Source organism: Camellia sinensis, chromosome 6 (genome assembly GCF_055761805.1).
Source record: "Camellia sinensis isolate YWXY chromosome 6, ASM5576180v1, whole genome shotgun sequence".
Taxonomy (NCBI): Eukaryota; Viridiplantae; Streptophyta; class Magnoliopsida; order Ericales; family Theaceae; genus Camellia; species Camellia sinensis.
This window is the reverse complement of record NC_138966.1, coordinates 158,623,253-158,649,960: the sequence shown is the minus strand read 5'-3', so window position 1 is coordinate 158,649,960 and position 26,708 is coordinate 158,623,253. Positions and strand designations below refer to the sequence as shown.

The 26,708-nt window shown below is 37.7% G+C and overlaps 3 protein-coding genes across 3 annotated transcripts; 2 read left to right on the top strand and 1 right to left on the bottom strand.

Moving 5' to 3' along the window:
- Nucleotides 1-566: 566 nt before the first annotated feature.
- Nucleotides 567-20,864, bottom strand: BGAL9 (beta galactosidase 9). Its single transcript, XM_082875167.1, has 19 exons — nucleotides 20,371-20,864; nucleotides 19,108-19,203; nucleotides 18,881-18,993; nucleotides 17,893-17,959; nucleotides 17,538-17,630; nucleotides 17,118-17,261; nucleotides 16,849-16,937; nucleotides 15,580-15,685; nucleotides 14,792-14,879; nucleotides 14,502-14,623; nucleotides 10,373-10,576; nucleotides 9,751-9,983; nucleotides 6,237-6,352; nucleotides 5,909-6,006; nucleotides 4,648-4,758; nucleotides 3,606-3,716; nucleotides 2,596-2,804; nucleotides 2,059-2,407; nucleotides 567-960 (listed from the first exon to the last, which is right to left on the bottom strand). The coding sequence occupies exons 1-19, from the start codon at nucleotides 20,554-20,556 to the stop codon at nucleotides 817-819; spliced, it is 2,679 nt and encodes an 892-aa protein (XP_082731293.1). The 5' UTR covers nucleotides 20,557-20,864; the 3' UTR covers nucleotides 567-816.
- Nucleotides 20,865-22,733: 1,869 nt separating this feature from the next.
- On the top strand, nucleotides 22,734-24,416 carry LOC145793736 (uncharacterized). Its single transcript, XM_082876606.1, has 3 exons — nucleotides 22,734-23,079; nucleotides 23,275-23,841; nucleotides 24,082-24,416. The coding sequence occupies exons 1-3, from the start codon at nucleotides 22,734-22,736 to the stop codon at nucleotides 24,414-24,416; spliced, it is 1,248 nt and encodes a 415-aa protein (XP_082732732.1).
- A 27-nt stretch (nucleotides 24,417-24,443) lies between these two features.
- LOC145793735 (uncharacterized) lies at nucleotides 24,444-25,138 on the top strand. Its single transcript, XM_082876605.1, has 2 exons — nucleotides 24,444-24,478; nucleotides 24,562-25,138. Exons 1-2 carry the CDS (start codon nucleotides 24,444-24,446, stop codon nucleotides 25,136-25,138), a joined length of 612 nt encoding a protein of 203 aa, XP_082732731.1.
- The last annotated feature ends 1,570 nt before the right edge of the window (nucleotides 25,139-26,708 follow it).

The following is a 26,708-nucleotide window of genomic DNA, read 5'->3' as shown; positions in this document are numbered from 1 at the left end:
GTGATTTGGTAAAATCCATAACTTGTTCTCAGTTTGATACTTTTTTTGATGAATTCTCATTTTGATATTCATTTGATGCAACTGTTGGAACATAAAAAAGTGCCTTTTTCATCAAAATTTGAATCTGATATCAATTTTGGTTCACCGTTGGAGATGGTCTAACTTGTTCTCAGTTTGATACTTTTTTTTGCTGAATTCTCATTTTGATATTCATTTGGTGCAACGGTTAGAGCATAAAAAAGTGTCTTTTTCATCAAAATTTAAATCTGATGTCAATTTTGGTTCACCGTTGGAGATGGTCTTAATAATTTTAACTACATGATTTTATTATACTTGACTTTAAAAAATTATGCTATTATTTGTTATTTATTTTTAAAACAAATATGATAAAATTATATAATTACAATTATTATATAATTATAATTATTATATATATATATATATATATATATTTTTATTTTATGAATAAGTTACACACAAGTCCACAAATTGAACAACTCAAATTTTGAAAAGGGACTCGTGGTAAGACCCATGAGTAGTGGACTAGAGAGAATTTGCACACCTAATAATGAAAATATATACATTTTATTTAACTTGTACACATCCAAACCGTCAAGCATTTCTTCACTCTTGACAGGGATACAAGCTCCAAAATTGGATTCAAATGGAACACGTTACAGAACAAAAAAAGACAAATTTGAATCCAATCTCTGTTGTTCCCAACTTTCTTATGAAATAGAATACCATCTATGTTGGCATGAAACTGTCCCCATCCATTGAAGCTGTGAGAGCTCCATTCGTCACATCAGCTGCTCATCACTCCACAGCTGAGAAACCGATGGTGGATGATGGCACGCATTTCGCCTCGACAGCTAAAGTCTTGACTGTGCCGTGACAAGGGTCACCTCCAAACACAGCATTAGAAATTCCGACAGAGCAACTATTTCTTCCTTGACATGCCTGAAAGAACAGTAAGAAAAGCTTCATTAGACTAATATGCATGTATCAGGTATATAGCCACTAATAAAACAGCTATTTCTTTCTAGATAAATCTCTGCTTAAATGTGGGCATGCCACTTGTTCTGATTTTCAAGTAAAATGATGGCTGCACCCCTCCAAAATCATGATGCAGCATATGCTGCAATTGGCTACACATTAAACACTGCAACAAACAGCCAACCAGAATTAAAATACAAGGCCGTGTTTGTTTTGCGGATTAGCTTGGATGGGATTGTTAGTGAAAGAATGGTTAGTGAAGAGATTGTTAATGTGAGAATTGTTAGTAAGAGGATTAAGTAAAAGTGTGTTTGTTTTGATGATAGTGTGGGAGATGTGTAGTAACGAGATTGTTAAATTATTTTTATATAAAATAAATAAATAAATAAATTTTATATTAAAAAAAAAACTAAAACAAATATTAAAACAAACCGGTGCACTTGGTAAAAAAAAATTAAAAAAGTAAAATTTTTATATAAAATAGATTCAATCCGTTCACTATTTTTTTAATCTCACTCAAAATTCACTCAAGCTAATCTCCCTACTGAGAGAGATTACTAAGCCCTCCACACTAGCAATCCGCCCTCCCAAATCAACACCAAACAAGTTGCGGGTGGGACCCACACCCATATCAATCCAGTCCAGCTACCCACGCCGGTAAACAAACATGGCCAGTGCAACCTTAGCAGTCAAAATTTCTTTGTATCTGTCAATCAGAATGAACAATAGGTTTATTTTTTTATTTTTTATTTTGTTTTTGTTTTTTATTAAGTGCAGACTGTTTACGCAGCAAATAGTTCAGTGAAGCTCTACATGTTAATTGTTTCCAAGAAGTCTCATAATTAACTGAAGAAAGCTCTATAACTACTCTTAGTTCTTCATCAATTGAACTTACCCTGCCCTAGTTAGTTCCACAAATGTTATTATGCATCCTATTACTTGATCAAAGTAGTTCCTCCTTACATTCAAGGTTAAAAATGGACTTCAAACTTACAATCAGATGTCATCCACAAGTAAGATGCCACGGGTATGCAATTTGACACATAAATATAAATCACTGACCTGAGATACCACAGACAATGAATTCAGTGAATGGCAGTTGCCTCTGGAAAACTTTTGGCAGCTACCCCCAGGAGTTCCATAGCTAGCAAATTCTATGGAGGAGATCGTATACCCATCATCACACTGTAGATTCATTTCAGGAATTAATTCACTTGCTGATATTTTTCCATTGACAAAATCTGGATGGGACCACATTCGGAGAGGTGGATGATGGGACTCCGACACTTGAGCACAAATGGTGTCGGTAGAATGTGACTGAATTGAAATCTGAAATGGGTTCCCTCCTGTTTCCTCAAAGAGAACAAGTAAATTATTTGATGTTTGTAACCAGGATCTTGGTACATGGTACCTGGAGATTGATCAACAATGGCTATGTCAGAACAGCTTCATGGAAGAAACATATCTATATATGAAGGATTGTCAAGATATACTGGAAGAAACATTGGATCAAATTTGATATTCATACTACTTTACATATATTAGAGAGAACTTGGGCATGGCATAATTCTTTTGTATTTCTTCAAAACTTAAGTTTACCAGATCTGTGTAGGCTTGCCGCAACCTGTTGTGCACTTATCTGAATTGTAGGTACCGCGGTAGTCACAAATCTCTTGGCATCCATCTTTTGGGGCAACCAAAGTCCAATATCTTCCTATATGGTGGCCATTGACCCATGCTTGGCCTTTCCCCATGCTCTCCAAATTAAGGGCAACTGGTTCCGTCCCAACAGGGGCATCGAAGTACGTCTAATTGGACAGCAAAAGGAACCAGATAAATAAAGGCATCAGAAAATTTTCCTTTTTTCCTTTTTTCATGTCTCTTGTTTTTTGTTTTCATCTTCAAGGATAAGTTATTACACACCCCAGGCAAAGCGAAGTTGATTATAAATAAATGCTACCATGGAATACTTCAAACAATAAATGCTTACACACCAAGAGGCTGAATAATAGATTTTGTCCAAATAAAAAACAAATCTCTTTTGTTGGTTATGCTTTGATGACAAGACATCTAACAATACTCCTTTCACACGAGGGATAGCAAAGCTGATGCAGAGTTACCAGTGTGCCATGTGGATGGTGAGTTTATCAAAATCAAATGGTTAATGTCATCAATGTTCCTTCACAGGACATGTGAAAGGGCTTCAAGAAGCAGTATTCTTTTTACAAGAACTAAACAAACGTGTTTTGGCTCTTAAACCCCTTATTTAAATGTATTTGATCTATCAAACACATCATATAGTGGTTTCTAATTTTTACAATGATCATTTGATGAGTGGAATCAGCTGCCAGTATTCGTCAGGCAAAAATAAATAGTGGTATGAGGCTCTTTCAGTTACCATGGAATCAAATTAACTACGATGAAGATGTGCCCAATAATATAATAATATGCCTAGTGCATTTTACCTTGTATATAGCAAATAAGCAACCCTATTTGATGGGATTTAAGGCTTGATTTAGTTTGGTTTATATAGCAAATAAGCACACAGAAAACAACCATTCCTGATATTGGTCTTCACAAAAATAAGTCTGGAAAAATAATAAACTCACCTTGTACCAGGAAAAAGTGGATGGAATTGCATCAAGAGTCAGATCAGTCCATCCAGCCGTTTCATTTTCGTCAATGGTATAAATTTTCATGAACTCACCCTTGAGCCCAACCTGAAGCAAAAAGTAAAACTATTCAGGACATAAATAATCAAGTAGGAGGGCCTGGCCACGCTCATGATGATATAAAGTTACCCCTCTTTACAAAAGCTAAAGTCAAGATATGAGAACAAATGGGAGGTTAGTAATTGTTGTCAGGCAAAGTCATGATGGTATTTTCTGGAGCCAAGGCACATGAAGTTCATCGTCTATAGCCCTGCATAAATGATAATTAAAGGCATGATGAATGCAGTGTGAACACTAAATTGATATGGTATGAAAGTGGAGTGAGCAAGTTTTAATATGGTCTGCAGGATTAACAAAAAAGAGATCTGACCTTTGCCACAAGGATGCATTTGAAACCACTACTTTTCAGATCTAGGACAGGTTAAGAAACTTAATTATGTTTGCAATTATTTTATTCACTTATTTATTTTTATTCTTTTTGTGGAGGGGTAGTGTTACTGGAAGTTTCTAGGTTTAGGGTTCTATTCAACGCTCACAACATTGGCCAAGATGTCACAAAATCAACCTGATTGCATTGTTCTCCAAATCTGACATGATTGCATCATGACAAAGAGAAAATGCAAGATTATCATGACTAGCTAGATAAGACTTAATATTGGTCCATATATCACAATACAGTAAAATACTGCAATGCATCTTGCAAGATGCTTCAGTCTTATTCCTGCAAATTTGTCATTTCCAGTAAGTCACTAAAACATATTTTTAAAGGTTCATTCTCTAGCAAACTGGAAGTCAACATGGAAACAAACATGCTTGCTGATAAAAACTTACATTTACTAATTCATCGGAAATCAACTAAAAAGATACTCTATACACACAGGTATCTAATAGACTGATTGCATATTGAAAATTTTTGCTGAATCCATGTTTAGAAATACAGAACAGAAAACTGAGATAATATAATAAAAAAAAGAAGTACCTGATAGGTCCATAATGAGTTAGAGAGGTCAATATCCCCATTTCTAAACCCAGTAAGCTTAATTGGACACTTAAATCCTGCCCCATCTTTCTCAAGGAAAGCACCATAATTCTGTATAATTAATGAAAGAGTATGAACAAAAAGATGGAATTAGTATCTCTCGGAGGACTATATCACTGCAAAAAAAAAATGCATCAAGTAATTTCCAATTCATGAAAAGAGATAAGACTGAAGAGAATTGGCCCAGCAATAAGCATATAACCAGCTCAAGCTAATGACAATAAGCATGGCAGAGCTACATGTCCCTGAGTGGGGTCAAGAAACCCCACTGAAATTGTAAAATCATTTTGGGTAACTCAATATTCTTTCCATTTTTTGACCTTTTAAAATAACCAGACGAAGTTCTTTTAATAAGGAAAGGGTCAATTTTTGTGACCAACATCACTTGTGCTCCCATTTTGGCACGAGGAGAATTTTTGTGAATCATCTTTTAGACATTTCTTTAACTTCAAATTACTCATGCCAAGCCATAAGAATAATAATTGTTAACACAAGTTTACATATTTGTGGTGTTCTCTTTTGGGTTTTAGTCTATTCAGTTTTTTGTTTATTTGGGAAAAAGTAATATCGTATAGACTCAAATGTTTAGTTTCTATTTCTAGTAAATCAAATTGGCGGTTCTGGTTCAAGATTTTAGTTTGATTATTGTGAATTGTGATGAAGATATTGGTATACTTCACATAATTAGACATTTGGGTAATCAATTGGTTGTTGCCTCACTCTACGAAAGAAAAATCCTGGATCCACCCCCTGATGATTAGATAGTATACTTTTCGGGAAGAAGCAAATGCAAGAATCTGCTCAAACCCAACAAAATACAAAATCAGAGTTGACATTCCTAAATATGTAACTAGACAGGTAAAAAAACAACGCCCAATTAGTACAAATTAATGTGTGTTTGGGAGGGGAAAGATTAGGTACACACCTAACCTTTGGCATAGTGCACAAAGTGGTTGCCCCATAACTTGAACCCATAACCTCAAGGTTATTAGGCCAAGGTTTTACTATTGAACCAATGGTCACCCCTATCTAACTAGACAGGTGCATGCGAAAATTCCATCTAAGAATATTTTACACATCATTTCCTAGTTTCAAAAGATCATAAAGAATTTAACACTGTAAGCCTTCTTGGAAAGAAGAGTCAAGAATATATTTTATTTAGAAAGTGGTTCGGGATACAACCCACTCTAAGAAATATTACCTGCAAGCCAATTGTCTCAGATAATAACACCAAATCATTGTATCCTTGCTTAAGCTGAACAGGTTGGTCCACCCTTACCCAATGGCCAGCCGCACTGCCTTCACTTTCAAAAGATAGATCACATGGTGAGAGAAAAAATCTTGTCTATAAGTATATATAGACACACATACAAAGGCACCAAGTGATCATAAAACAAGAGAAGACAAGGGAAGGGAACTGATGTATAGAAAGTAAAATAAATTAAAAGAGAAGCCTATTGCATAAGTGAACTTCAGTCCCAGAATGAAGAGAATTCTGAAAGGGATACACAAATAAAAATTAAATGTACCTATAAGCTTCCCATTAATAAATATGCGCACCAAGTCACGCATGCTATCAATTGTAAGTGCTGGCTCAACTGAATTTTCATCCCAAAATGAGATTTCATCATCAGAAACATATATTCTGCAGTTAGATATAGAATAGGCATCAGCTAAAATAAGTTGTATTAGAAAATGAGTTGTAAAAACATTTGTCAATACAAAAATGATATTTCTACAATTAAAAATATATGTATTATTGATTGATGAATGTTGATTGTATATCTTACAAATGGTGAGTGGCTCATTATATAGGAGAGGGTGAGTGTAGTAGGTGAGGAGTAGGTGAGGAGTAGGTGGTGGTAGGTGATGGTAAATTTTAACAGCCCCCCGCAAACTCAAGGAGGATAGAAACTAACCAACTTGAGTTTGGAGAGAGTAACAAAACAAGAAAATACATAAAAATCAAAAAAGGATAGGAGACACTGTATGGTCGTGTCAGACCATTGGTGAAGACACTGGATGGTGGTGTCATAATGTTGCAGAGGACACTGTATGGGGGTGTCATAATGTGGTAGAGGACACCGGATGGTGGTATCATACCGATGTAGAAGACAGTTTATGGGGTCATGTCGGACCGTTGTAGCAGACAATGTTGTAACAGTTGTTGTGACAGTTTACAGAGTCTTGCTGGACCCTTGTAGAAACTAACCGGAATCTATGTCGGGACAGTTTACAGAGTCTCGTCGGACCCATAAAGGAGCTAACCGGAATCAATGTCGGGACAGTTTACAGAGTCTTGTCGGACCCTTAAAAAGTCGCACCCTCAAAAGGTGTGCCCAATCTTTCAAAAGGCGTGCCCAATCCATAAAAAGGCATGCCCAATCCATAAAAAGGCGTGCCCAATCCATAAAAAGACGTGCCATCAAAAGGCGCGCCAAACACGCGGCGATGCACGTGATCGACAGTGCGCGTGTCGGCCTCTTCGTCATGTGCTATATAAATGAAGGCGGAGGCTGAGAGAACATGTGGAAATCAAACCAGTCTGAAACCTCTGAAAAACTCTTCGTGGGCTGAGAGAGATACACTGGTAACACTCTGTAAACACTCTGTAACCAACCCATCTCTGAAACACTCAGCAACCATAACATGGCCTCTTCTTCCCGTCCAGCTACCCAGAACATGGCCTCCTCTTCCCGTGGTCTGCTTACGCTCTTTCCAGAACTGAACGAGTCCACAAGAGAAATAACTGGTGCGGTGGCCAGTGAACCCCAACCAAACACTTCTGGGTTTGCTCCTTTGAACTTTCCGATGCGGTCGGTGGAGCAAAAAATGGCGGTGCAAACTGATATTGAGGCCAATCAGTATACTCTGAAGTCATGTGTGGAAACCATGACGGCGGTCACAAACTTGTCGCACCGGCTGCAGAGCAGGACAAATGAAGTGCAACAGTTAAACTCCCAACTTGCTCTGCTCCAACGCATGTATAAGGATGCGCGAGCAGAGATAAGTGTGCTAAAGGCAGAAAATAAGGAGCTGAAACGGAAGGCCACCGTGATGTTCCGTTTTGGAGGTCCGCCATATGCTGCAGTGGAGGAGTATGGGGGAGTGAACGTGCTCGGTGGCGTGGAAAACACGGAGGCAGCACCGTCAAGGGCCGCGCAGGACGGAGGCAAAAAGAAGAGACCTGCAGTAGAGTTGAGAAGGGAAAAGAAAAATCCCACGGGGGGTGTGGTTGTTTTGTTGGTGTGTCTGTTTTTTTTTTTTTTTTTTTTTTTTTTTTATGTAAAATGGTGAACGGGGTGAGCCCCGACATGAATAAAAGGAGTGGTATGCAAGTCGTCTTCGTTCAAAGTTTTTTATCTCAGAATACGCAAACAATTGATGTGCAAAATTTTGGGGGAAGGACTGTTATGCTATAATAGAAATTTTCAAAAGAGTAACAGTTTGATGGGGTTTCCCATAAGTTAATTTGTTTTTTTTTATTTTTTTTTATTTTTTTTTTATGTTTGTTTGCAAAGGACGTGATGGTTGGAAAGTCAAAAAGGAGGAAGAGATAAAGTAGAGGTAGTGCGCCAGAATAGGAAAATAAAAAAAAAAACGAAAAGAGGAAAGTGGAGTGGGGAACAGGATTGTAAGGAAAAATAGGTTTTTAAAAATAAAAAGGAGGAAGAGATAAAAAAAGAATAATAAAGAAATAAATAAACAAAGGAGGAAAAGAAAAAGTGGTGGCTGGCTCTCTCTCTCAGCATCACGTGGGTGGTGTAAAGAGAGTGGTTGTAAAATGTGTGCACTGGGTGATGAGGAAAAGCGGCCTAGAAAACACCGGGTTGCGCTGGAAGGCTGCTTGTCGGTGTATGTAGGACCTCAAAAACAGAGGTTTGTGGTCAAGACTGAGTATGCAAATCATCCACTGTTCAAGATGTTACGTGAAGAAGCTGAGTTGGAATATGGGTTCAACAGTGATGGCCCTCTTGCTCTTCCAGTTTTAGAGAGAGAGAGAGTGAGGAATAGACGAAATGGAGCAAATCTGCTCAGATCTGAAGTTGCAGAACCCAGAACCAAAAACAACAAAATGAGCTGGTGGTGGGCAGGTGCAATCGGCGCTGCAAAGAAGAAACTCCAAGAAGATGATGCACCCCCTAAGTATGAGAGCGTGGCCCTGATCATCGGCGTGACAGGAATCGTCGGCAACAGCCTTGCCGAGATCCTCCCACTCACCGACACCCTCGTCGGCCCCTGGAAGGTCTACGGGTTGGCACGCCGCCCTCGACCTTCCTGGAATGCCGACCACCCTATCGAATACATCCAGTGGAAGGTCTGCTGGTGTACAGCTCTCTGTTCGGCGAAAGCATTTTTGCGGCGGAGGTGGATCGTCTGGCGGCTAGATCAAACGATGGAGACGCTGAAGGCATCGGAGGCGACTGTAAGTATTGCACAGAATACTACTAGCAGTGTATTTGTACCCGTGGGGGCGTTGGGCGGCGGAGAGCCGAGACCCGACCCGGAGAAAGCGGGTATGGCTTGGTGATGATCGTGAGCTTACTCTTGGGAGCTCAAGAACCAGGTAAAGAAATGCTGAGCAGAAAAGATGACGTGGGTCGGAGTTGGCTCGAGATGCAGGGGTTGTAGAGAGGCTGAGGAAGGCTGGTGCGCTCGATCTGGACAAGGAGTGAATCCTTACATAACATCAGGGTCCCCTTGCGGGTCAAGCAGTGGATCTGCAATATCAATAGCTGCTAACAGTTGAGAGATGAGAGGTCCGGCGGGCGGCCAAGGCGAGGCTACCGCCCGCCGGTGAAGTGAAAATACTAGGTGCTTAACCTTGCTCTGATACCAAGTTAAAAATATATGTATTATTGATTGATGAATGTTGATTGTATATCTTACAAATGGTGAGTGGCTCATTATATAGGAGAGGGTGAGTGTAGTAGGTGAGGAGTAGGTGAGGAGTAGGTGGTGGTAGGTGATGGTAAATTTTAACATCTACTTATACAGCTTGATCTTAATGTACCGAGCTGCAAGACTTGGATAAAGATGTACCTGGTCATATACCACAAATAATCAGAACGATCCTTTGTCACATTTAAATGCTCCAAAATGCCCTGGACAGTGAAATTGTCCTCACCCCATGCACCAATTGGCTCTTTAACAGTCAACCAAGTTTTTGAGATATAGGTAACTTCAACTTGACTCGGTAATTGTCGAAGTACAGAAACATTTGTAGAAAGAAGTGAACTGAACTCTGTTGTCTTAATGGAAGTCTGAGCCCCAACCTGCTCGAAATATTGAAAGGACGAGAGGTGTCTCAGAAACTGGATTAGAAACTAAATATTTACAATTCCTATAGTAAGAACCACAAGCAGGACTATTAGATAGCTTATTATAATATGGAAATCTGATAATGTATTTACAGTTAATAATATACTATGCAAAAAATTAAATTAGCTATAGCATATTATATCGCTGATTCACCGCCTTCACATGAATATTGAATGTCCAATTACATATAACCACTCTATCAACTATCAAGTAAATATAACTGCTAAATTCTTTGTGTGAACATATGTAGATATATGATACGTCAAAGGTTATCTGACATGCCGCTTGTTGATCAGTAAACAGTATAATTTTCATACATATAATATAACAAATACTAACAAACCTTGGCGGTGTTAAAAGCTGTGTTCCTGCAGTCTGGCAATATACTCACTGACCATGGTGGTAAAGTATATACTTGACCAAAGAATGTCACAGCAGCCGCATTATGGTCATCAATATTTGCAAGAAATGCTGAGCAGGTGCTTTTATTTCCTGACAAAGTTAAGGTCTGGCCTTCGCTATGAACATTTGTACCATACAAATGTGCCTGAAGTTAGTCATATCAATTGCGTTAATTTCTAAAATGAAGTACAATGAAAGGGTAAAGGAGGACAGGAAGAATAAGATATCTAATGGCAATTTTTACGAAAAAAATAAATTGCGACAAAGAAAACAAAGTTCCCTCTGCCCAAAGCAATAAAAAAAATTCTAGTATATCTGCCAAAAAAATTGCAGAACTACTTAGTTATTTTAGGTTAAGTACTACAAAACCAGGTTGTAAATTTATTGCAAATTTGAATGTCCTAGGGGAATTAAATTATTCATTTGCAGTATACAACAAACACTAACAGGCCTGCCTGCTTTTAAATTACCCATACTAATGATAAGTTCAGATACTTATCATTTCATCTCAAAAGCTTTATACATTTACACTACCAACAAACTGCATTGAAACACTGTCACCTCAATGCCATGAGCATGGAAACACTTTCTTTTAAGATATCATTAGGTGAGAAACACAGTCAACAATGAAAATTCCAATCCTAGAACTTCAAAAATTGGGTCTTGCTTGATGCTGAACTCTACAGTATGCTAGTAGGAAAAACATAAGAGGCTACAACTTGACATCATAGAAATTGCAATATATCTTTTGATACTTCTAGCTAACAAAAATAACGAAGCTAAGATAACTTTGCATTAATAGTGTTAGAATTTCCCATCTTTACCTTCACCTACTCCACTACACACTCCACTTCACCTACCTCCACTTCACCACACACTCCACTTCACCTAACCCACTATCACCTCCACTACACCTACTACCACATTTTCTTCTATATATAGATTGTATAGGAATTGTAATGAATCAATCTTGTAAGACATCAATCAATAATATTACACCATTTTTTTTTTTTTAACTTGGTATCAGAGCAAGGTTAAGACCTTAGTATTTCTCGCTTCACCGGCGGGCGGTAACCTCGCCTTGGCCGCCCGCCGGACCTCAACCTAGTCTGCTAAAATTCTCTACACATACCTTGAAATTTATTCGAGTCCACCATCACTGTTAACCTTACCCTGTGAGAACCCAGCTTCCAGATCCAACTCTACCGAACACTCTGAATATACATCAACTCTGGTGGGATTTCCCCAACCAGTTGATTCAACCAAATCATCAAATCCCGGAGCTTGGCGAGGGAACCCAAGCTAGCAGGGATTTCCCCAGTGAGGAAATTGAAGCTCGGATCAAGAGTAACCAGCTGAGTACAGTTACTCAGATTCTTCGGTATCGGACCTGCTAACTTATTGTTCTGAAGATACAGAACTTTCAACATGTTGCTAGGATCTTGACAAATACCAGGAGAGTCCCAATCGGTAACTCACCAGAAAAGTTGTTATTAGAGATATCGAGATTCCATGGCAGAGCAGAGCCAGACAAATTGTTGAAAGAAAGATCCAACTCCACCAGACCATTCGAGCTCGAGCACAGAGACCCAGCAAGCTGGGATGGTATTTCGCCATAAAAATCATTCTTAGACAGATGCAAGAACTTCACAGTCCCGGCTCTTCCAGTCGGTTCTTGCCCATCGCGGCAGCCACCGCCGCCGACCTCGGCTCCGACACCGCTGTCTCCTCCAACTTCCTCGCCTTTGCCTGCCAAACATGCGCCTTCTCGCTATACTGCGCCGCCCTCTGCGTTCCTTCGCACCGCCAGTTCGCACTCAAGTTCTCTTTCTAACAGCCGCCTCTCTGCCGAGGCTTCTCTCTTGCGGAAGAATAAAGAAGAAAAGTAAAAAAAAAAAACCAAACAGGGGGGCCTTCTTCTCTCTCTCTAATAATCACCCACACACCACCCACGTTATCTCCCACATTTTTTTTTTATTTTACTATATCTATATATTAAACTAATGCCTCATAAAACCATTAGTTTAGCTCAGTGTTTGGATGGTGGGGGCCACAACATGCTTTTCCAGAAAAAAAAAAAAAAAAAAAAAAAAAAAAAAAAAAAAAAAAAGTGCCACACAACCCCTTTCTTTTCTTTTCTTTATTCTCCACTCACAAACAATTATCATTACCTTTTGCACCTCACCCGTTGCTCCACTTTCTTTCTTTTCTTTTATGTTATTTATTTATTTATTTTATTTAAAAAAAAAAAAAAAAAAAAAAAAAAAAAAAAACCAAACAAACAAACACGGAGGAAGAAGACGAACTGCAAACTCATTTTATTCATATCGGGCCTCACCCCGATCATCATTTTACACACAAAAAAAAAAAAAAAAAAAAAAAAAAATACAAACAAAACAACCACACCCACAGTGGGATTTTTCTTTTCCCTTCTCTATTCTACTGCAGGTCTCTTCTTCTTACTTTTATCTTGGGTGTCCCGTGCCAGTCCGGTCTCCGTGTTCCCTTGTCCACTGAGCACGTTCACTCCCCCATACTCCTCCACTGCAGCATATGGAGGACCTCCAAATCGGAACATCACGGTGGCCTTTCGCTTCAGCTCCTTGTTTTCTGCCCTTAGCACGCTTATCTCTGCTCGCGCATCCTTATACATGCGTTGGAGCAGAACCAGCTGGGAGTTTAAATGCTGCACCTCATTTGTCCTACTCTGCAGCCGGTTCGACAGGTTTGTGACCGCCGTCATGCTTTCCACACATGCCTTCAAAGTATACTGATTGGCCTCCACATCCGACTGCACTGCCATTCTTTGCTCCACAGACCGCATCGGAAAGTTCAACGGAGTAAACTCCGTGGCGCTTGGTTGAGGTTCCAGTGCCACTGCACCAGTTGTCTCTCTTGTTGACTCATTGAGGTCGGGAAAGAGAGTGAGCAGACTCCGGGAAGATGAAGCCATTTTCTGGGCCACAGAGTATTACAGAGTATCTCTCTCAGAAATCTCTCTCAGACAACAGAGTGTTACGGACTATCTCTCTCAGCAAAACGAAGAAGAGTTTTTTGTTTTTTCAGAGATTTTTCGCAGCTTTTCTCTGCCTCAGCCTCAGCCTCTGTCTTATAGCCGAGGCAGCCACGCGCATCGCGCGCCTCTTATCACCAGCCGACAAACGGGCACGCAAGCCAAGGCGCCCACGTGCCTCGCCATCATGTCCGGCACACCTTTTGATGAATTGGGCACGCCTTTTGATGGCACGCCTTTTGACAAAATTGGGCACACCTTTTGAGGATGCCACTTTTCCACGGGTCCGACAAGACTCTATAAACTGTCCCGACATTTGATACCGGTTAGCTCCTTTATGGGTCCGACAAGACTCTGTAAACTGTCCCGACATTGATTCCGGTTAGCTCCTTTATGGGTCCGACAAGACTCTGTAAACTGTCCCGACATTTGATTCCGGTTAGCTTTTTCAAGGGTCCGACAAGACTCTGTAAACTATCCCGACATTGATTCCGGTTAGCTCCTTTATGGGTCCGACAAGACTCTGTAAACTGTCCCGACATTGATTCCGGTTAGTTTCTACAAGGGTCCAGCAAGACTCCGTAAACTGTCACCACAACTGTCACAATAGTGTCTGCTACAACGGTCCGACATGACCCCGTAAACTGTCTTCTACAACGGTCCGACATGACCCCATAAACTGTCCTCTACATGGTTATGCCACCCCCATACAGTGTCTCCTATCCTTTTTTTATGTATTTTCTTGTTTTGTTCCTCTCTTCAAACTCAAGTTGGTTAGTTTCTATCCTCCTTGAGTTTGCGGGGGGCTGTTAGAATTTCCCATCTTTACCTTCACCTACTCCACTACACACTCCACTTCACCTACCTCCACTTCACCACACACTCCACTTCACCTAACCCACTATCACCTCCACTACACCTACTACCACATTTTCTTCTATATATAGATTGTATAGGAATTGTAATGAATCAATCTTGTAAGACATCAATCAATAATATTACATCATTTTTTTTTTTTTTAACTAATAGTTAAGTAGATCATGCAGTTAAAACAAACCTCCTGCTTTGGTCCCAATTTCATATACTGAGGTGAATCAACAGCAACAAGAGCAGGTTCACAAAGCTTTATAGCATCATGCAGATCCTTTAAGTGCCCCCATTTTGGCTGTCTTAGTAATCCTGTACGAAAAATAAAGAGATAAAAAGTGAGATTGGTGAACAACCATTCAATGAGAATGCTGATAGTGATATGAATTAGCAACTAAACCATATATTTGTATCCAAGTTATACATCAGTTGTTAACCCAAAAAATTTTTTTGATCTTATTTAAGTAAAGTTTAACTTACCATATTCATCAATTGGAGCATCATAATCGTAACTAGTAATATAGTTTGGGCCTCCTGCAGTACGGCCAAAATTTGTCCCACCGAAAAACTGCAAGCACAAATCAGAGAAACCATGCATTTGGTGGTCAATATGCAGCATATGCGTCATCACCCCTTCAAAAGATAGGTCTTTTTGGAGGTTGTGCTTGAATTGTGCCTTAGTGTCCTTAACTCTACTGTTTTGACTTTCTGCCTTTCCATCATATTAATACTTAGCGGGAAAAACAGTGGCCTTGTCCCACATTGTCGCTGATACAAGACTGCCATGAGTATATAAGATGCCATCATCCATTCAAAAGTTGTGCTCTTTCAAAGGTGGTGCTTGGATTTTTCCATAGTGCTCTTGGCTCCACTGTGTCCACTATCCTCATTCCTCCTTGTATTAAAGCTTAGCAGGGGTGAGGAGAAATACATATATACATAAAAATATGTATATCATACATTGGTAACCCATGATTACCAAAATAAAATAAGGTGCTCTCATAAATTTAGAAGGTTCACTCGCCCTATAGGGTGTCTTGTATCTTCTGAGCAAACCATGGAAATCATGCAAGTTTTGATGGTAACTAATATAAAATATTCTAGCAAAGGAAAGTTGTTTTAACCCCAATAAATGTTGAATATCAATTAGCCAAAAGATATATTTTTTATAAAAAAAAATTCACAGTTCAATGATCTGATTCTATTTTTAATTGTATTGCATCTTAGAATGCATGCTATTGAAGCACTTGTCTGTTTAGTTAATTTACCATATAATAATTCTGAAAGCTCCCTCCACGTTCAAAAAACCGAGCGACTGCAAATGCAAGGTCTTCAGCAGGTCTATGTGGCCATGTTCCACCCCACTCAGTGTACCTTAAAAAAGAACCCATGTAGATGAATCAATTTCCTATCAACTTGTATGAATAAACCCTCAGCTTAAATTTTAACCTTGAGGGATGAAATTGCCTTAATTTGAACAGCAGGAAGCAAAAAAGAAGGCAGTGGAGGGATAACAATGGTATTTCATCAAGAAGAGACTCGGCATTCAATAGACCCTCATGTAATATAAACAACTAGCACTGAAAAAGAGCATTGATTGCCAAATCAAGTTTATTGGATACAAAGATACTCATAATTGAGTTTGATTTTGTTTCACAAATAACTGAATGCTTGAACCATGTTTTACAGTCCCCCACCCCAAGTTGCCTTTTCTCTTTTTTCTCTTACAGGCAATAATCAATACCTTATGATCAATCTTAATTCAAAAGATACATGACTTTGCAGACTTCAACCCCTTTAATTTGCCATGTGAATAGGATATTTCACAAGTGAGAGGCAATGTAATCATGTCTTGATGCCTTATGACTCTTGTCAAGATGTCCTATAAAATTTAATTACCAAATAGATTTACATTTATAAAAATATTCTCATATGTGATCAGATTTCAGCCCATCATTATACAAATAACCCAATTTATATAATGTGAAAATGTCATATCAAGAACAAGAAATGGAAAACTTGACCAGAATACAGGCAGGAAATGCTGCAAGAAACCATTCAAATGATACCTGATAAAGCAAATTACAAAACTAATATAGAAAAGAAAAAGTTAGCAACATATATGAAGAACCTCAATGGATAACGGGTTTCATGCAATATCTACAAAGCATTGGAGATCTTATTTTCTAGATGATTATGAAACATGTTTCATAATGGTTATCTTGAAATAATTTAAAATATTTCCAATAAAATGAAATTATCTTTCCTCGCAAGTTAAAGAGGCATTCCACAATGGCTTAGAAGAAAACTATTATTTGACAATTTTGCTTCATTCTACAGTTTAACCTTCTATGTATACTCCACTCATTTGAGACAAGATTCCAATAGATACCCGTGTGGAAAAGATCCAGCCTATTTATTATTGGAAAAATCTTTTGGTGACAAAATTTTCAAAGAAATCATGCAACATGTAGGCTCAAAATTAACACAAGCAGAACGATCAGGAACCCAATGACATTGTAAGAAATTGATCATACCATCCATCCCAATTCTCCGTCCAAAGTGTCGGTTTCTTGTAGGAATTTGGCTTGTAACCATCACAATAGTATTCATTGCAGGTATCTATCTGTGAGAGAGCATAAATGGAAAATAAAAAAATAAAACGGACTGAAGTAGCATTCTATTTTTGTAGATAAAACCTAACAATCAAATCAGGAAGCCGTCTATCGACTGCTTTATGAAAATTAAATGTATTACGATAGCAAGAACAAACTGAAATGCTAAATGAAAGGAAACAAGTATTTACAACATCTCCTGGAGCATCGACTTGCTTGCACATGACCCATGGTACACCAGCACCAAGCCCAGTAGCCATTTTAGCAGCCCATTTAACGTAGTCCTTCCCTTTTTGACCATAAGAGCTTTCCATATTCCCATATTCATTCTCAATCTGATACAATTTCATTTCAGTAAGGGCATGTCAATTTACAGAAAAGGGTATTAGAAAGAAAAAATGAAAGTACTGAGCAGCAGTACCCTGGTCATTATGTTCGTATCCTTTTCATATAATTGGGAGAAAATCAATAAATAAGTCAAGGAACTCATAATCGTGTCAATTAGATTACAATGTCATAGGAGTACAACAAGCTAGATTTATCTAGGTGCCTCAAATATATGTAATTATATTAACTAACTTCAGTCTGTAAGTTAAGAATTATCCTACAACCTGCAACATAATGATCGGACCACCTTGCCAAGAGAAGAGCATCTCTTCTCGCATCAGATCCACAATCTTCTTAACGAACCGCTGCATCTCATCCTGCAATAAAATGAGGTTTCACCAATCTGTTAAGCAAAACAACCAATACAAAGTAAAGGTACCACTGAAGCAAAGGTAATCTGCATGACTACAATCACACAACTCATTTATCACCAAACTCTATAAATTTTAACCTCCTTTTCTTGTAACAGTATCACATCAACTTTAATAATACGAAAAGTTTTAGTACAGACAATCGAGAAGCATCAAGCAACAAAGTTTGTGAATGTGAAAAAGAACAAAGCTCTTGATCATGCTTTACCTTGAAGGGTGCATTGTCTGTTCGAAATACTATGCCAGGCACATCACGTAGCCACACAGGGAAGCCCCTGCAAGTTTATTCATCTAACATAAGGAAATATTGACCTAAAAATACTTTGTTGATAATATAACTCTTTATAAACCTCATCAGGAGGACAATGGTGTCATCTCAAATATTATTTCATAATATCAAAAATGATAGATAATCTTTTTTTGGTATCATTCTCTGGTTAATAGCCTCAATGTCATCAAATGAATAAATCAATAATGGCATATTGCCATTTTTTCCCCTAGCTTACCTATAATAGCACAATCTAAAATGCTTTAAAATGTTTACATTTTTGCATTTTTTTAAAATTTGTCTATAACATAATACATGCATATTTTATACTCCCAACCATCAGCTGCTACCATAAGTGGTCTCTCTCCCCACCCCAAAGGTAAAGGCTCAAGGTTTGATTTCTATATTCAGTACTTTTTATAAATGCACCCAGGGCAAGACCCCCAGCCATCTATAACCTGTAACCATTAGGGCAAATGCCCAAGACATTAACAACATAGCTAGATACCCAAAAATAGATGTAGTGTGGTTAATAAGGATTGTATGGAAAAGAAAAGAAGGTTCCCTCTTGCTGTCATCATACAAAGGGATGAGGCTTGGTATGGTACGTGGCTCAACTTATTTGCACAAAGAATTAAAGTCAAGAGGCACAAGTGATTGGCACCATTAAACAGAATTTATTGCTTTTTCACATCCGAACCAGATTATTGTCACAACATAACACACATAATAGCGATAGACCATCTTCTAAGTACCTTAACAATTATTGCAATCATTAGTTAAAGATGCTGAACTTTCTTGGTCAGACAACAATTTGTTGAATTGTAACAAAATGAAAAGGTATCATCTTTCACGGTTTAAATTGTAAGTTTTAAGAAGACAAAAAAATAATGAACTGGTATAATCAGAATAAGAAAGAAGGTGAGACCCAAAATTCCACTCGGCACAGACGTAAGGACCTATTCGAAGGTGAAGATAGAGTCCCCTAGATCCCACTAGCTTCACAAACTTGACGAGATCATATCTCCCTTCAAAATTATACTGAGAAGACAAGTCAAAAATAAGAGAAATCATTTAGTAAAACAAATCTAACTTGTTGAACTCGACCATGCAAGGCTATTACGTCAGATAGGATGGCAAAAAAAATTACCGCACCTGTCCTCTGACTGGTTCATGTCCATTCCAGAATGTATAAGTTTGGATGACATCTGCCCCACCTTCCTTGCTCTTAGCAATCAGATCAGGCCACATCTAACACCATTTGAGATATATCAGTTGGGCTTTATAATTAGTTCACAACCAAAAATGCAGAAGAAACCTTAAAGATCCTTGAGGGAAGCATAATATTTTCCAAAGAAAATAAGTGCATAACAGAATATATGAACTACAAAAGGATGGTGAAAAAAAGAACAATAAAAGATAAGAATAGCAGATGATACAGACAAAGAAAATTAAAATAGACTAAAATAAGCAAACAAATTTGTTCAACAATTGGCTGGTTAACACAAACCAACCTCAGACATGTCTACCTTTGCCACAATGCATAACCTTAGGGCTACCATTAGATGTGCATCTCATTCTTGGGGTAGGTGTTGAGGTTGGTGATAGCAAAATCACAACACAAAGTTCTATCCTAGGACATGTTGGCAATGACCATATTCATAATGGGTATTTAAAATCTATTATATAATTTCCCAAAATATATAAAGGTTGGAAAAAAGCTTGTGAACGAAGAGAATCACAAGAGCATGCATGGTTACAATGTGGCTTAGAGATGGTATGGGAATAGTTAAATGCTCTGACTTCTTCTGATATTATAACAGTTCCATTGCCTTCAATGCTTTGTTTGGTTGAGGGATTTGGAAAGGAAAAAGGAAAATATGTGTGAAACTAGAGTGAAATATAAGCATATTTAATTTACATTTCACCTAAAACACCCCTTTTCCCATTAAAGAAGAATATTAATTCTTTTGTGTTGATTTCTTATTTGTTCTCAATTAGCAAACTTATTATGCTGTCTATTCAAATTTCCCACAAATATTTTCCTATCCCGAACGAAAATGAAAAAATCCAAAATGCAGAGATCCTTTCAAATTCATGTCCAATGCCAACCAATTTTTGTCTCCCAGAAACAACCCAAGTTTTACTCAAGCATAGATTAAACAGCCTGTCTTTCTATTTATTTATTAGCATAAATTGGGAAGGTTTTCTAAATCCTACCAACAGGGAGCACCAAGTGGCCATACTCCTGGACTACCGAATAATCACCCACTTAAAGTAAACTACTCAGATTAACAACAGACAATTCAAAACATAATAAAATTGAAATTGAATTAAACATAAACAAGACATATGATCATTATTAGAAACTCAATATGAAGATTGAAATTTACAAAGTCGAATTTTATTTGTGGGTACCTCAGGAGTGGCGCGAGGGTAGTGAATTCCGGCGGAGTTAAGCATCCGACGCTTGCCATCGATGATCAGAGCTCGGTGGTCGTAGCTAACATTGAATGGCTTGAAGAACTCGCCGGCGATTACTGATAGCTGTAATGTCAACGCCAAGGCCAAACATTGAAGCCACGATCGTCGAGTCCCAATCATTTGACCTCCACACACACACACACACACAGGTTGAAGCCTTGAAGAAGAATTGATTCGGATTAAGAAAAGGCTACTGAATAAAAAATTAATTAAAAGTATATAAGAGTAGATAAGAGAGAGAGAGAGAGAGAGAGAGAGAGAGAGAGAGAGGTCTGATGGTGCAACGTCACGAAGTGATACGAAATTGGGAGTGAAGGGTTTCTTGGATTGCGATCGTTCACCGGTCGGTCAGTCTTCGGTGTTTGGTGTGTGTGGGTGGCTTGAACTGGGGGAGTTAGTTGGAGAAATCCGAGGTCACTTCGAATTAAGGCTTCGTTTGGGAGTAAAATCACATATAAATAGGTACGAATTTTTTAATTTCAAGTTAAAAAAATTTTAAATGTACGAATTTTTTAATTTCAAGTTAAAAAAATTTTAAATTAAAAAAAGTAACGTACAATTTTTTTTACCAAACCACAAGTTATAGGGGAATTATGCATTATTCTTGAAATATGAATACGCGATGTTTTATAAGATTTTAATTAATAGAGATGGGTAAGGACTCACGATTTATATTGGAAATAGAGGAACAACATGAGATTAAGTAATTGGTGATTGGCTTAGAATATGGCATGTAATATTATGAAATTATTGAATAATTTTCCCAAGTTATAATACCTTGTATTTTTTTAATTTAATAATGTGTGAATGATATGATTAGTTAATTACTAAGGTCAAGTTTGGCAAGTTGAAAAAAAGTCAAAAAGTTAAAAAGTTATCACTATTCACCAAAAGTCAAAAATTACGGCTGCACAACTCCTAATCCTAATTTTTCCCTACACACTAATTTATGCAATTTTTTAATACACATTTTTCATAAAAAAAAAAAGTCAAAAAGTTAACCCAAATATTCATATTTTTTTTCTCAATTTTTTAGTCCAAAAAGACAAAAAGTGCACTTATTTAAGACATCCCAAATAACCCCTAAATAATATACAAGGGAGATTGTGTTATTTTTAATATCCTAATTGTTATATTATTAGAATTTGAGAAAATTATTTATACGTCCTATTAGGGAGTCTTACATTATGTTAAGTCCTAAGAAATTTCTTATTAAGTTTGAAGTCCTATTTAAATTAGAAAGTGTTCCATTAAGTCCTATCTATTATGTTTTAATTGAATTAATTTACTATTATACCCTTGATACATGTTGCAATGTTTTAACCGTTTTCTTTCCATATTGTTTTGTGCCGTGATATGCGCCATGATCGCAAAGTCTGTTAGGTTTTCAATTGGTGAGTGTTGCTCTGGTTTGGTTGTTTCATCTTGCCGCTTTCGAGTCAGATTGTTTGAGGGAAGGAGATCAAGTTGTCTGCTTATTCAATTGGTGAGTGTTGATCTGGTACCGAATGTTTTGTTTTCAATGTCCTCATATATCGTATGGATTTCGCAATCTGTCATAGCAATCCATTGGTAGAGTTTGTTATGGTAATCTTGCATCAACTTCCGTGGTAATGATATTGTGTTATAATGTTCACATACATGTCACATTACGTTTCGTAATAGTATTTTGCAATAGCTTATTAGATTAGAAATTGAGAATGTGAGAATATTGCTGCGTTCTGCAAAATGGTATAGCCTTACATTGGCGCAATTCTGTAAACTCGAAGGCTGTTATGTGGTGATGGTCTGTGTTGCATTCGTTTGTATTTAGTTTATGTTTTGCAGTTGTGCTACTTTTTCAAAACATATGTGTCACGTTACGAATCGCGAAATTATTGGGCTTCATTTTTTTCTTCTCAATGTCATATTTGCTTATCTGTGGATATTATTGGAATGTATGTGAATGTAGCTCACATACACATGGAGAAGTACTTGGTTTTTGTATTGTGTTGTCTGGTTTTTGTATTTACTGTGGACATATGTATCACATTTCGTTTCGCAAAGTCTTTGGTTTCTATTTTTTACAATTGAATGTGACAATTGTATCGGTTGATGGAATTTATTGGAATGTATATTAATGTTAATCTAACTTCTCTTTGTATGTTATTTAATTTGGGTTGTCATTGTTCAGATATAAAATTGAATGTGATTGATGGTGATTGAATGTGGGTTGGGCCACGTTGTGATTGTTTTGTGATTGTTTTTTGTAGAATGTATGCCACGGTTAATGTTTCATTCATTTCGTTGTGTAGGATATGGACATCATGCTTTTTTGCACCTTTGGTTCATCCACGGTTGCTGTCAAGGGTGTTAATGGATTGACATTAAAACGATTGATACAAAATTTATGTGATAGGTGGGTGGATGTGACACCATCGTCGATTTCAATATCTTACAAATTATCGTGTCACGAGAATCAAGTGATGTTGTGTAATGATGTGGACATGGAAAACATGTTTTCCATTGCAAGGTCCATTGGCGTTACCCAAATCAACGTTGTGATTGACTCGCAAAATGAGGTGGATGATTTGAATCGAGGTACTCAATTCAGTGGGACTATGTCTGCAAATCATCTGGATCCTCACAGTGAACCATTTACAGGTCCCCAACCTAGCATAGATTTGTTGGCCAATTATTGTCACCATAGTGAGAAAATGTTGATGACCGTTGATTGGTCACATGGCATTAGTCATGTAGGCTAGTGTTTCAAAGGAGGTGTTGCTGCTTTCCGTTTGGTTTTGTCCAAATATGCTATTGAGTATGGGTTTGACTTCAAATTTGTTAAAAATGACTCAGTTCGGGTTAAGGCAGTGTGCACATTGCGAGAGCAAAAAGGGTGTTCATGGTTGGTACATAGAAGGGTTCAAACATGCAATGGTTATTTTTACTTGAAGAGGTTGAACAACTTGCATAGTTGTGGTGCTGTTGTTCGCACTGGGAAGAATAACAGACTTAACTCTGAATTGGTTTGCAATGTTATCGGTGATCGATTACATGATAAGCCACTTACACGTCCTACTGACGTCATGTTTGAGCTAAAAAAGGAGTACGGCCTTAATGTTAGTTACCACGTAGCATGGTTAGGTGTGGAGAAGGCAAGATGCGAAGTTTATGGTGACTATCATGTTTCATTTGATCAACTTAGGTGGTACGAGGATGCGGTTATGCATTACAACCCTGGGAGTTATGTCAACTTGGATTTTGAGCAGTCTACCGGCCGATTTAAGCGGTTCTTCATTTCATTCAAAGCCTGCATTGACGGATTCAACCATATCTGCCCATTATTGTTTCTTGATGGCACTTTTTTAAAAGGGAGATTTAAATGCAATTTGCTTGCAGCGACGGGGAATGATGGCAACAAAGGTATGTCTCTTACGATGATTACTTTATACTTCCATATAGTAACGCATTACATTGTGGCTAACCTTTTTTTTTTAAGTCCACTATAGTAGTGGGTGATTCCTAATTGCAAGATTGTTTCCAATTTAATGTTATTTTACTAACATTGTGTGTGGTGCGATTCGAATTGTGAACAATTGTTAATGTGGACATAAACTTTGTTAAAAATATTTCATCTAATGGTAAACCTGTTGAATTTGCCAGGTTTATTCCCATTAGCTTTTGCTATTGTTGACTCTGAAACAACTGCAAATTGGACTTGGTTTTTACAGCAACTGACAAAGGTTGTTAGTAGTGCTCGCACATTAACTTTCGTATCCGACCGTAATATTAGGCTGCTTGAATCCTTGCCTGCTGTATTCCCATCTGCAGACCATGCGTACTGCTTACAACATCTCCAAGCAAATTTGAGGGACAAATTACGATGGGTTGACAACCGTGTACGTTTTGGTTTAATGGCGAAGTTGCGTGAATGTGCATATGCTCCAATCGAGGCTTCGTTTCAGCAGCATTGGAAGAAGCTAAAAGGAACAGGATGATCTGGAATAAATAATTTCTTGGAAGATATGCCACCGAAGCATTGGGCCAACGCATATTTCAGGTTCGTACAAGACTTACATGTGCTAACATTGCAAGTACCCAATATGTGATAGCATTTTCATTATGTTTTCATAATGTGAACAGGGGCAAACGGTATGGGGAGATGACCTCGAACGCTGCAGAATCATTTAATAAATGGATACTTGATGCCCGTAATTGTCCAATCACAAGGTTGGTTGATACAATCAGAAATCAAATAATGACTATGAGGGATGAGCGTAAAGTTTTGGCTACTAATTGGAATGGGTTACTTTGTCCGAAAATGGAAAGTCGTGTTAGGGAGGCGTACTTCACTGGTTGCACATGGATTGTTAGCCAGTCAAATGAAGACATATATGAAGTCCATTCATTTCCGACGGTGTTGGTAGACGTTGGCAAGTATTCATGTTCTTGCTTCCAGTGGCAATTGAACGGATTCACATGTGCACATGCGGTGGTTGCAATACAAAGTAGTGGAAGGGATTTCAGTACATTTGTTGAACAATTTTTCACTGTTGATCAGTATAAAGCCGCTTATTCTGGATACATTCAGCCAATACCAACAGTTGACAAACCTTCCTTCTCGGAAGACGACTTCATCATATATCCACCGGCAGTTAAACGTCCTCCAGGGCGACCCAAGAAGAATAGAATACCATCTCGGGGAGAGAAACTAAGTTAGATTAGGTACGGTCAATGTGGGCGCATGGGCAGCCACAACCGAAAGACATGTAAAGAACCAATTTAGTAGTAGGCATTTAGCATTCACTTTTGTAATCTGTTTTGAACAGTAGCATCGTATTATCGTAGTAGCATGTATCAAAGCCAATTGATGACAGATTTTAATAAGTGAAGACACTGTTTACAATTGATCATTCAGCTATTTTTTCTTTCACACTGTCTCATTCATATGTTGCTGTTACATGTTTATTTATTTGGTCATGCAAACGTATGTTTCAGACCTGCAAAAATAGTGCAGAACACTGTCATACATTCACATTTGCATTTTGGGCGTAACAGGTATACAACCAAACCTGTTATGTCATTCACAATCACATCCAATTTCACATTCACCATCACATAAACGTAACCATTCGCATTCATATAACCACATTTACATTTGTATTTCATATTTGCAAAAAAGTGCAAAACACTGTGATACATTCACATTTGCTTTTTGGGTGTTACAGGTACACAACCAAACCTGTTCTGTTATTCACATTCACATTCGCTGTCACAATCACCATCACATTTACATACAACTTCACCCTCACTCAACCACTTTCACATTTGCAATTTCACACTCCCTAATACAAGTACCAAGCACTGCCATACATTCACAAACACAATCTGTGTATTAGAAATGAACAGCTACATTGTTTTATGGCATTACCATTCACATTCACCTCACATTATGAATGACATTAGCAATTACATTCACATTTACGCAACCACATTCACACTTATGTAGCCAATATTCCTGCTGCCCTTAAATTCCTATTGACATTACCGAATGACACATAAAGCCATATTAACAAAATAAAGTGCATTCTCAAAAAAATCAATTAACCATTGTTGCCTATTCCCAAAACAAAATACACTAATCAATAATCCATATTCACAATGCTACGAAAAACATCAAAAACTTACAATTTTTCCTGTACCAGCAAGCTTTTAATACCATTCCAAAGCAAAAACAGTGTGATTATATACCCAAAATATCAAATCTGCACCCATATACCACCATCAGTAGATAGTCAATTGCCATCCACAAATGACCTTCTCCTGTCATTCACAAATGACTTCACCATATCGGCTCGCATTGTTCTGCAGCTCTCCCCTTCCATTGACTTGTCAACATGTAGGTGACGCACAAGTTGCTTCATAATGAAGCATACTATAATTCCCCAATCATTCTTATTACGAAAATTTAAGTCATTAGTAACAATGTCAAAACAAACCACGTGCAATGTACGAAAACATTAATGGCATACATTGCAAAGAAACATAACAAACTTACGAGTCTGGTTTTTGTTGTGGACAATAATCAACCATTAGAAGCTCCTTCACCAAGTCTTGTGTTTCAACTGTGCCCACCGTTAGTCTGCGATTTATGTAATCCTCAAAGTAGGATTTCTACATTATTGCCAAATTTATATTACAATAATTAGTATTGTTGTCCAAAATAAAATACAAATATCACTGCAAGAAAGTAATTGATGTTTACTAACCAGCAACAACGCTTCCCAGTA